This window comes from Orbicella franksi, chromosome 7, assembly GCF_964199315.1.
Source record: "Orbicella franksi chromosome 7, jaOrbFran1.1, whole genome shotgun sequence".
NCBI lineage: Eukaryota > Metazoa > Cnidaria > Anthozoa > Scleractinia > Merulinidae > Orbicella > Orbicella franksi.
The window spans coordinates 26,140,631-26,153,250 of record NC_138151.1 but is presented as its reverse complement, the minus strand read 5'-3'; the positions used below and the strand labels follow the sequence as shown (position 1 = coordinate 26,153,250).

Genomic DNA, 12,620 nt, shown 5'->3' with positions numbered 1-12,620 from the left:
ACGAATTGCTAAATAAGAGAATTCAATAAGAGGTGACATGTTCCTCTTTAGGGACAAGTTGACGTGCGGAGAGATTTTGCCTTGGGGTACTCTCCGGTGAGAATTGACTTTAGGAGAGAAACAGCTTAATTGTTGTGCCGAAAATTTTCCGAACAACGGCGATGATTTTGGCTCAGCTTCGGACAAGGTTCCTCAGGGCTACCAAGAGCGAAAGGCTATTCATCTGGCTATTCATTTTTACTTAATATGAGATGTTGAGCCGGAACAATGGACCATTTCTTCATACAAAAACAATGGTAACGTGTTTTTAGGTCTGAAGTTCAGCCCATCAGCTTGTTTTGACAACTTTTTTTTCCAACGAACAACAGCTTTCGAGACGTCACGGCAAGTGAATAAACACCGTCTTTAATTTGTATGGCCTTAATGTTTCATAGTTCTTTAAAACTGAATTGCCATCTTAATAGGCTTGTGAGAATGCATACGAAAACTGTGGTTGCCTCAATCTGTGGTTGCTTCAATGTTAAACCTGGTTTTCAATATATCATCACAATACAATTCAATACATCAAGCACAAGCATAAGCATAACGCTAATGAAGACAACCACAACACAAGCATCAGCACGTAAGCATGCGCAGAATGGATAATTGCCTTATACTCGGCTCCAAACCTCTCCGAAACAGTAAAGCAAGATGGCGGACTTAGGCTAATGCTTACAGCAGCGCGTTCTTTCTTGACATAAGCATAAGCACAAGAAAAACAACAACAAAAAAATTTAATGTGCCATGACCAATCGGATAAGTAGGCAATAACGTGCATACATGTACTACTAGACATAACTACAAATTAAATTCAACCTTACCTGTTGGCTTTTGTATGGTTATTGGAATATACACACGATAAACTTCAGACAATGTGCCATTTCCATCTGCATTGCTTGCTCGTACCTGGAAAGAACAACCACATTTTAATGTCAAAAAAAAAAAAAAAAAATTTCAAGCCGTAAGCATTCTCCAACTATTTCAAACACTTAAACGTAAGGCTCAGCATGTTTGGACTTAGCAACATCTAAGATCACAACCTTGGGTTGTAAGGGGTCTGTAATTTGAATGACTAAATTCTGTCCCCATCCAGTAAGAAACATCCTTCACAAAGTTGGGTTCAAACATGTCATAGAAAGAGCTCGGCAATATCTGACGTAAATAGACTTCAGTTCAAGAGAATGGCGAGGAAGCGTGATTAATTTTAGCTATTTTATTTTAACGTATTTCGTTTCTTTAAGATTTGGTTCAGAGTTAGAAAATACTTGTGTACAATTGAAAGTCATGTGCCATTCCTCCAGACTCCCCCGGGAGGGTGGGGCCTTAAAATACACACACCACTCTCCTACAAGAACGTAGTGAAGAATTGCAATATATTGGACACTTAAGAAGTCCTATTTCCGGCCTATCTACTTAGCTGTACAACAAAACAGCAGTTCGAAAAGATCGTCAGCAAGCCTGCATATATACATACATTACATACATTACTTTATTTACCTTCGGATTTCAGAGTAGCTTATGCAGCTAATATCTCCGAGCATTTAACCATCAGACGAGAGATAGACCACCACACCGGGAACTATGTCCCCTACTCTTTTCGATCAGTGTGTGGGTTCTTTTACGTCACACAGAATTAATTATGAAGAGTTGTGAGACAGGGCCTACGGTCTATCGTCCTTATCCAAGAAGACTAGAAAGTCCAATCATTTGCAGATGTCATTACAAAGGCAGCACTTTCTCCTCAATTATTTAAAGACCCTGAGTGTTGGTCCGGCCAGGCTTTGAACCCGCGACCTCCCGCACGCTAATCCGGTGCTCTACCACTGAGCTAACCGGTAACCGGTTACCGTGTTATTGTAGAGTTTGAAATACACATTACATCCTTTTCATCCCTGTCCTAACCTGGATCATGTATGTCTCTCCTCCCGTAAGTCTTCCTGTCTGATATGATTGAACGTTTCCAGCTACATCAACCTTGTAGTGCGCATCTGCGACTTGCTTGTAATAGACCTGCCAAAAAGGAAGAAACAACAACAACAAAAAAAACATTTTCACTACGTGATTGATATCTGTCTGCCACAAAATGAGCGCAACAGCACTTCCCGTAGGCCTCACGGAATTTGGAAAGTTGAGCTGAGTTCAACTTGTCGGCGATTATTGGCGATGAAAATATTTTATGTGAACATCATCTGCGGATGCAACGTACTCCAGTAAGACGATTCGATCCATACTTACAGGTGAAATGGTTGAAAATTGCGCCCATTCGATTTGGATTTCGCGCAAATTTGAGTATGTCGGCGATCCATCGCAGATGCGCCGGAGACCCACTGGAACAGATCGCCGAATGTTGTCAATTGCAACCGGCGACTATGTCACAGGTAGGTCGGCGGGATATGAGAACCAGTCTTTAGGGAATTTAGTGGACTGGACGCAGAATGGAAAGTGAAGGTTTAATGAAGGTTTAAATTAGAATCCCGCTTAATTGTAGATGACCACCACAACAGACTCTGAAACTAACATTCAATTTAGGATCTTCCTATAAGGTATGCGTTTTTGGCGGCTTGGGTCGTCGTTTCTAATTGGGTATTATACCTGCCTGATTTTGATCCCAATTTATAAAGTATTGAGGCCTAACACGCACTTTAGTTGACTTACTTTCTGAAGTACAAGTAAAAGTCCTCAATATCACTAAAAAAACAGAAGAATGTGATAGTAGGCTTACTATATAATTGGTGATCAAGTTGCAGTAGGTTGCTGGAGTATCCCAAGTTATTCGTAATGTATTGCCAGGTCTCAGCAGAGCTTGAACATTTTGCGGAGCAGTTGTTGCTACAAAAGACAGAAACAGTTACAACTTAGTAAATGGTTTGAACCCAGGAGTATCAGTAGTTCGTATAGCGTGATCGTCCGGGTGAGTGTAGTTCTGAAGAGTGTAGTTCTGAGCGGAAGTCATCTTCAGAGTGAAGTGAATAGTGTTTGTCAGTCGATGATGTTATAAGTATGGTTCGTTGAACGTGATTGGTCAGTATAGCCATGATGGTATTGGCTGAAAGACTTGTATAAAGTTTGTCATCAGTCATTGGTGAGTTTCGATCCATCTATTGTTAGTCAAATAGGTCGGTTTTTGGTCCGTGTACTGACTCTGGAAAGCTGGTACACTAACCTAGAACAAACGCCTCTTAACAGATGTCAACAACTACCGGCGCCTTACAAACGACTTATCCATGACGGAAACGAAACCAACAAACGGACTTCTAACAGACCGACTTAACAATACACGAATCCTTCACTCCCATCAACTCTGTTGACAGTCCAGTATGTCTTGGTCCATAAACATGCAAAAAAAAAAAAAAAAAAAAACTTAGGCAGTATCCAGCCATCTTGACCTCACGCTTGGTCGGTAACCCATATTTATCACCACTTCAGTAAAAAATTGTGAACAAAAGTTATTTTAAAGGAGCTATATCACGGTTTGCGCATCTTTAAAGGTTTACTCTAACTTTTCAAGTTTGTCGATTGTAATCCGTGTTAATCTTCTCCATCCTTATGCATACTTGCTCCTTTATGGTTTATTATTACCTCTGTGGTATTTTCCTATAATAGTAAACTATTATTTTCAGGTTTCCTTCAAGTTTAAGTCAATTTTCCACGAGGCCAAAATAACTCAAAATGCCGGGGGCGTGACTGAGTTCCCATAAGTAACTGTAAAACACATCAGTATTGTGCTGCTTCATCCTTCCCTGGTAGAACACCACTCAACGGCTGACAAATGGCAGTACTCGCTGGCAGTGCTCCCTAAAGAGGGAGCTAGTCGATTTGATTACCTATGCTTGCTACTTACCGGCTCTTTGAGTTTTTACTTTCATGGTAGCCGAGAAGGGCCCTGGTGATTGTCCCTGTACAAGGACTTGGACCTTGAATTCGTATTCTGAGCATGACTGAAGAGAGAAAATGGTTCTATAATTGAACTGCGCGTCTTCCTGTTGCCATTCCTCAGACCAAGGTACAGAGTGCAGAGTAACAGCGCTACAAAGTAAAACATACAATAAGAGATTATAAACAGTACATAGTCAATATTTTGTCAGACAAGTCAAGATGCCAAAGTGCAAAACCTAAGTTTCCATTATTCAGTAACAATAAGTATGATGACTTGTGCCACTCCGGGATTGGATGATATTTTAGGATTACAGGTTGCCCCTCCTCCAGTCCTTTACTCCCGCAAAACCTTATAATAACAATAACGATAACGGTAACAATAATAACGATAACGATAACGGTAACGTAACGATAGGATTACAGGCTGCCCCTCCTCCAGTCCTTCACTCCTGCAAAATCTTATAATAACAATAACGATAACGGTAACAATAATAACGATAACGATAACGGTAACGTAACGATAGGATTACAGGCTGCCCCTCCTCCAGTCCTTTACTCCTGCAAAACCTTATAATAACAATAACGATAACGATAACAATAATAACGATAACGATAACGGTAACGTAACGATAGGATTACAGGTTGCCCCTCCTCCAGTCCTTTACTCCTGCAAAACCTTATAATAACAACAACGATAACGATAACAATAATAACGATAACGATAACGGTAACGTAACGATAGGATTACAGGTTGCCCCTCCTTCAGCCCTTTACTCCTGCAAAACCTTATAATAACAATAACGATAACGATAACAATAATAACGATAACGATAACGGTAACGTAACGATAGGATTACAGGTTGCCCCTCCTTCAGCCCTTTACTCCTGCAAAACCTTATAATAACAATAACGATAACGATAACAATAATAACGGTGACGGTAACGGTAACGTAACGATAACAATAATTGGAACTATTTATACAGGGTAAGCTCAAAGTAACTACAAAGGTCAAATACACGAGGTCCCTTGAAGCCAAGCACGGTTTGAAATAATCACCGGGGGTGTTTAATCGAGAAAATACGGTATGTTCATTGATACATAATTTGTTTTATTAGTCGTTTCTATTGGCTCTGAAAAGCCCCAATGAGAGCTGATAACTTTTCAACAAATCTTTGTCCAAGGTCAATGGTATTAAATCAGCCTTGTCAATAAAATAACAATTTTTCCTGACTCAAAATAAAATTCCCTGACTTTTCCCTGACCTTGAAGAATTTCTTTTATCACTGACCATTTCCTGACCTGGGGCAACCTTGCACCTGTTCTTTACTAAGCCTCAGTGGCCTGACAAAAGGCTGGGACGACAAGAGAAGGGGTGGGAAAAGTTATGTGACAGAACTGACAATCATTCCATCAATCAGGTACTCTAGGCCATTTCCGAGTTGTCTTTTGCCTCAGAGTCAAAACGAATTCTCATGCAAAATCTTTCATATGAAAATGAGTTTGAGTTGCATGAAAATGAACCTGTTGGTGGAACGCATTTTCGTGAATGGTTTCGAAGGAAGACTGGTTTTGACACTGAGGACGAAAGACAATTCGGAAATGGCCTGTTACAAGTATAGACCACTGTGCTTCTTGCACCTCAGATATAAAACCGCAATTAAACTGTTGACTTGTCAAGTTACCGGTAAGAGATCCTGTAACCAACAAAGATCATGCCAGGAGGTTGATACGGCAAAGGATCCCAACGAACGTTAACTTCAGTTCCAGAAGAAAGAGGCGTCGCCTGAACATTTGTCAATTGTAAACTAATGTCTATCAAAAAAGGCAAGCAAAAATCAAAATCAAAAGCAACAACAAAACAGAAATAGGATATTTTACAAGGAGCAAGGATATCAAGGATTCAACACCAATATCAACATATTCAACATACCAATATTTATCATTAATATTTACATTATTTTAAAGTTTAAAAACATATTTTTAAGAAATTGTAGCATATTCTGGACAGGGGTTATAATGATTATTATACATTGTAGTCACCATCTGTCTTCTCATTGGCTAAAAACCTACAGTTAATTCTACAGATTATTCACTAATCTGCTAGCAGATTAGTAAATAATCCGTAAGTTGCGCGCGCAATGCATGATTTCTAAGAGCAATGTCAAGTTCACGTACGAACAGGGCTTGTCGAAAATAAACTGTGTTCGGTGCGATAACGCGTTTGTCGTTATTTTCTTTAAAACGATGTATAATAAAACAATTATGAGATTCGGTTTTTGTGATATCCGAAATAATCAAGGTCTCGGTTAGTGTTATCAGCCTTAGCCTTCGCCTTCGGCTGATAACACTTACCTCGAGCTTGATTATTCCGGATATCACAAAAACCTCATCCAATAATTGTTTACTATCAGTTGAGTAAGGCACCACGGAGGTTTGGTGACGAAATTAAGCCTAAAAATTACGGTGTTGTCACGGGCAAATTACCTAGTTTCCATTGGTAACAATATCAACAACCGTACGTCGCCTGTTGCGTCGCCTACAATTTCGCGCGCTTTGCTGCCTATGAGGTCAAAGGCCGACAAGCTGCCACTGGAAATGGAGCCAGTTGCCCATGACAACCACACGATTTTCACGTTAAAACCTGGTGACCAGACTTTTGTCACGCCTTCCTCGACTGATAATCGTAGTAAATGCAGTCAAATACTAAGTTAATAACAAAGTGGGGTATCCTCGCTGCTTTGAGGTCAGTGGTGTCCGCAGTTTCCCACACCCCAAGGAGACGCCATGCCTACCTTCGCACAAAGCTCGGGTTGTGGCGTTTTGTTTATGTGCAATGAGCTCTAGTGTCCCGGTTTGTCAGTGGTTGGTTCTCATTCATCAACTGCACTTGTTGAATGAAAGAACAAGATGCAAATTATAGCACAGTCTACATCATGGAATACTTACTACAGTGTTTTTCATCACTGCCATCCTTGCAGTCTTGAATGTGATCACATCTTTGTGATGTTGTCAAGCAAAGGTTGGAATCGCACAAAAAGCCTGGGCAAGCGCTTGGAGTGACACCTGAAGAATAACAATACAATTAAATAATGGTAATGGTAATGGTAATGGTAATGGTAATGGTAATGGTAATGGTAATGGTAATGGTAATGGTAATGGTAATGGTAATGGTAATGGTAATGGTAATGGTAATGGTAATGGTAATGGTAATGGTAATGGTAATGGTAATGGTAATGGTAATGGTAATGGTAAAAGTAATGGTAATGGTAATGGTAATGGTAATGGTAATGGTAATGGTAATGGTAATGGTAATGGTAATGGTAATGGTAATGGTAATGGTAATGGTAATGGTAATGATAATGATAATGATAACAAATTACTTTATGATTTCAAGTGTCAAAGTGTTTGGCGATGTTGTACTAATTTTGGACACTGAAACAAACAAATGAGCAAACAAACAAAGAAACAAACATTGTCCATTGAACAGAAACTTGTTTTAAAATCATAACTGGTGGGAGACTGACCAGTTGGTTTTAATTTGCAAAGTGTAAAATAGTGGAATTTCGAGACCACCAGAGACAAATTCATCTAAAGGCAGAGGGGAGGATATGAACCTACGAGCTCTGGATTACAAATCCAGCAGCCTAACCACTAGGCAAAGCCACCTCGTAAAGATGGATTCCACTCAAAGTTCGAGCAATAAGTGGAAAAATTATTTACTAAAAATCTACTCATAGCAAGGTAACGGTTTGAATGCTATTTGAAATATCTCACTTTAATTCATATCTGTAAGTGACCCCACGTTTAAATTATCGAGCACTCCCGTGAAAGTTAACGCCAAACGTCGTAAAAAATGCTTTAAGTGTGTGTTACTGTGTTCAGAATCGACGTGAAACGTCCGTTTTAATTAAAATATGGACAACTTGAAATTGAATTTTCCATCGCAGGGTCAGCTTAAGAGCTTAAGTTTCAATACGTTCTTCTTCATTGCATTCAAAATGTTACCATACTATGATTGTTTTTTTTTCTTTTGATAACATTATTTCATGTTCAGCAGAAACCATCTCAAGTTTTGTTTTTGTTGTTGTTGTTGTTGTTGTTATTTTTGTCGTGCTTACTTCCACAGCCGCTGGGCTCATCTGAGCCATCGATACACTGCTTGATTCCATCGCACAAGGACTTGAGTGGAACACATCCTCCATATGCACACTGGTACTGACTGCTTGAACAAGTAATGGGTCTCATTGTGGTTTCTTGAAAATACCGAAACAAGGAAAGGCTTAGAAATTAATCATTAAGAAACAACCATGTACAATGGTCTAACCTGCTCCACACATACCCTATTAAACCATTACACTCTTTTTTTTTTCTACAAGAATATATTTTATAGGAATATCGAGGCTGAAATCTGCAAACAACAGGAAATTCCAATCGGCAATTCAGTCTGCGTGATTTTTCTACAGGGTAAAGTTAAATACAATGTACAAAAACAATTGCAAATGGTTAGCCTGTGAAAATGTAAGTAAGAATTCTTCTAAAAAATAAGAAATTACTACAAAAAGCAGAGACTCCCATAAGTTGGTACCCCTTCGCAAGTGGATGCCTCCAACATTATATGCACTCCTAACAATCACAGCAGGTCTACCACTGGATAGCTCCCGGAATTTACTAACAATTCCAATACGAAAACGTTTCAAAACCAACAGCTCTAGTGAGATCCCCAAAAATTTCGACAAGAACATACTTGGGCAGTTTTTTGGCATTTCATCCCAATATCCTGGGCAGTTGGCCACTCCATCACACAACCATTCTCTTTTGATGCATATGGAAGTATTATTGCAATGTATCCATCCTGGTGGGCAGGTAGGAGCTAGCGTAGTAGCTGGCTTAGTTGTGGGAGAGGCTAAAAAGTGAAGAAAGAAAGGAAAAAAAAAAAAGAAAGAAAACATAGAAGTTCACATCATTAGTTCTTTTAACACGAACATTTTAAAATTGACCAATGCGGGGCACAAATCTAAGGATGGAGTAGCATACTTTGGGTTTGCATTTTAGTTTTTTTTAGGTTTGTAGTGTTTGCAGTGAAATGCAAAGTGCAGAGTGTGTAGGTGTTGAGAGGTCTTCATTAAAGAGGAATATGGAATAATTGTAATACAGTGCATACTCATGATATGGAAGGAACAAGCAGAGTACAGTACAGAGGTGTTGTAAATGTGCAGTGCACAGAAATTCCGTGCTGTGGTGTACAACGTAAAAGTAACCAGCAAGAGTGAGTGTAGAAAGTAGATGTTTCTCGACTGTCATGTGCAGAAGCTGTTTATTGTATAAGACGTCCGCTTGATTAATGTGCAATGACGTACAACAGTATAGACATAAGAGTGCCAGGATGCAGTGTAATATCAATATAGCTACTCAGCTTTGAATATTACAGTCATTATACAACGCGTTGAACAACAGCTGAAACATAGCAATGGACCAAAGCAATTAAAATCTCTGACATCTATATTTTTTACTACATTGTGTGTGCCTTAAATTCCTAATTTAAGGAGAACCTGATATTCCTAAATTCCTAAAATCTACCTTAAAATACAAATTTAAGGTAACTCAAATGACATTTTACAGAAATTTCATTTGAGATGGCTGTAGCTTTTGTGTGAATGGAAAGGATATACATACCTTCAGAATATTAAAGTCAGAGAAACCGCTTAAACAAGGAACACTGACAAGGACTTCAAACTCACCGCATCCCATCTCGTCACTATTGTCTCTACAGTCATCGCGTCCATTGCATTTGTACCCATTGTTGATGCACCGCCCATTAGCGCAGGTGAACTCCCAGAAGTGGCAAGGCCTAGAGGATGGTGTGGTAGCATTTCTCGTGGTGGGTGTAGTAGCTGAAAAAAAATTCAAGCAATTTTAAAGGAGTGAACATTTCAAATGTGCTTAAGGTACACTGTGATTTAGACAAATGCGACCAAAACACAATCCTGGCCAGTAGTTTCCTACATACAAGTGACCTGTGAGTTGAAGTCGCCACATTGAGGGATAAGTTGAAGTTGCACTGTAATCGTATCAGCATTAGCTGTAAAGTTGAGCCTGCACTGATAAACACCTCATGTAGGTGGACACTAAGTCTTACTCCTAGGTCTCCAGATGTAAATGTCAGAGCACGTTTTCTGATCCCAAGGGCATTTGCTTAGTATAGAGGAGCTCCTTTTTGCACTCGAAACTGCAGAAACTACACCTCAGATGCTTGACAGTTGAAAGGTTCCTAAAGGAGAGCATACCTCAGAAAACCTACATTTAATTTTGCCCACCCAGTTTTCAAATTCTAGCTTAAACCCTGTCATGAAGACACTTTCCCATTTTCCCAGCTATGAACACTCTCAAGAGGTTTATTGTCACTACACTGACAAGAATGATCAGCATGCTTCCACAACAGCACAGTCAATACATACCACCACAATACCATTCATCTGAGTTGTCTCCACAGTCATTAACACCATCACACACGTCCCATTGGAAAATACAGAAGCTATTGTTGCATTTGTATTCCCAAGATCTGCAGGTAGTAGGGCGGGTCCAGGGTTGGGTGGAAGCAGTAGACTGAGTTGTATCTGGAAAAGAGGGAGTGCAATGATTACGTTTATGTTCTGCATTTGATCATTTCTTTTTAGTTTCGACCAAACTGGTTTTATTTCATTGCTACAATCCCGGACAAAAGAGTTGGGACACTAGGCAAGTTCTCCCCTCCCCCTAATTTCAATGTTGATAATCAGGTGATTTTTTCCCTTTTTGTTGGAAAAAACGCGATATTTTCCTACACTGATTAGGGGGGAAGGGGGATACGTGATACAGCTCAAGTGTCCCAACTACTTTTGGTCGGGATTGTAACTTTATGTGCACCTTCACTGCAGTGCAAATTTCTAGTTTGGAATAACATAAAGCAAGGCTGATTACTACAAAGACAACCTAACGCGACAACGACGTGATAGAGTCTGACCTGAAAGCCAAGAATTGCAACCGTGGACAGCTGTTTCGACCTGGTTGGGTCTCGTCAGCACGGTGAAGCAGCAAACAATAGAGCAACCAGCCTGAGGGCAAATTGTCTACTAAATGTACACGGTAATGACCTCAGATGAAACTCAAATCCAAATGTTTGCGAATTGGTCACTGTCACGTGCAAAACGCATGACCGTGAACAATAGGCAAAATCCAGCAGAATATCATGTCATTGTCATGATAAGGAGATTGCGGACAGACACTTGTATGTCACTTGTATGCAACTCTTGAACTTACAAACACACTGCTGTTCATCAGACAAGTCCCCGCAGTCATTATCGCCATCACAACGCCACGAGCTGGGTATGCAGCGTCCACCTTTACAAGTGAACTGTGATGAGGAGCATGTTCTTGTCACTGGAAATGGTAACATGTAGAAAAATATTATACTACTGGTTATTTCAGAAGACAGAAAAACGAATAGTTGGAATGTTTAAAATATCATCACAATAATTACACCAACAAATGTGGCAGTTGAAGAAAAAAGTTGTTGAGAACCTTGCGAAACTATGACACTGTGTTCAGTATATTAAGGAATGAATGAATAAATAAATAAATAAATAAATAAATAAATAAATAAATAAATACATAAATACATACATACATAAATAAATAAATAAATAAATAAATAGATTGATAAATAAAGATGACAATAAAAACAAGAATACCAAAATGGGAAGCCACATCTACGGTGTACACAACAACAAAGCACATTTCTTTTTCAGTGACTCAACCAAGTTTCATTCTCATTCTTAGTTGGTTTACTTGTATTTAAACATGAACATGTTTGAGTAATAAAGTCTTCCCAGTTGACATGAAACCGACTTGAAGGACAGAAAGATGACAGAAAGTTTACGAAATCAATCTATATACTAGTACTTTGGAATTGAATGAGAAGTTGACCTTAGCTCAATACGTTGGCGAGCAAGACAGAAATCGCATTCTACTTAATTCACAATCAATTTTCAACCATGTCTGGATCCCATGACGCAGCATAAATGTTAACTTTTGAAGTCTTCTTTTTTTTTTTTTGTCAACACCAGTTTCAGTGAAACAATTACATAACAGTCCTAAAATAGGATGTGACGTAGCCCCTCTAATTAGCTATCTATTCTTCAACATACAGGAACAATTTCGTGGTTCATCAGATCCATCACCGCAGTCCTGGTCCCCATCACAAAACCACCTACTTGGAATGCAGCGACCATTGTGACAAGGAAACTGGGATGACGAACAGTTGGCTGGTGGGGGTGATGTTGTTGGTGCTAAAACAAGAATAAACAAACAACTCAGAGTGAGTTTCATCTTGAGATTTCTCTCACATTTGGCAGATCAAATGACTGGCAAAGATACTAGACAAAAAATCCACTGTAGAATTTAACACGTTTTTGAAATACTAGTCTTGAAAGCTGGGTGCAGTACATTTCTAGTCATAAGCCCACTCAGGAATTAACACTACTTTTTTGTTACACTGAAAGCTTGACTTTTCTAACACCAAAGAGTCAACAAGAAGTAGTTAAGTTAACCTGTAAAAAGGAAACCATAGTAGACTGCCTAATAGTCTCTAGTTAGTAAAAACATTCCAGTTTTAAAGCACAACAATTACATTTTCTGCATATTCTCCTAGAGCAACTGAGAAAAGTTG

At 39.2% G+C, this 12,620-nt stretch overlaps 1 protein-coding gene across 2 annotated transcripts in view; it reads right to left on the bottom strand.

Moving 5' to 3' along the window:
- LOC145492240 (uncharacterized) overlaps positions 1–12,620 on the bottom strand; it is a 66,390-nt gene that overhangs the window by 15,862 nt on the left and 37,908 nt on the right. For both annotated transcript variants that reach the window (XM_081471596.1, XM_081471597.1), the window contains 12 exons: positions 12,100–12,240; positions 11,213–11,332; positions 10,372–10,530; positions 9,655–9,807; positions 8,661–8,819; positions 8,035–8,169; positions 6,863–6,979; positions 5,599–5,728; positions 3,881–4,065; positions 2,762–2,868; positions 1,942–2,049; positions 861–945 (listed from right to left, as the gene is read on the bottom strand). In XM_081471596.1, coding sequence (XP_081327722.1) covers positions 861–945; positions 1,942–2,049; positions 2,762–2,868; positions 3,881–4,065; positions 5,599–5,728; positions 6,863–6,979; positions 8,035–8,169; positions 8,661–8,819; positions 9,655–9,807; positions 10,372–10,530; positions 11,213–11,332; positions 12,100–12,240 — 1,599 coding nt within the window. The remainder of the gene's footprint in view (positions 1–860; positions 946–1,941; positions 2,050–2,761; positions 2,869–3,880; positions 4,066–5,598; positions 5,729–6,862; positions 6,980–8,034; positions 8,170–8,660; positions 8,820–9,654; positions 9,808–10,371; positions 10,531–11,212; positions 11,333–12,099; positions 12,241–12,620) is intronic.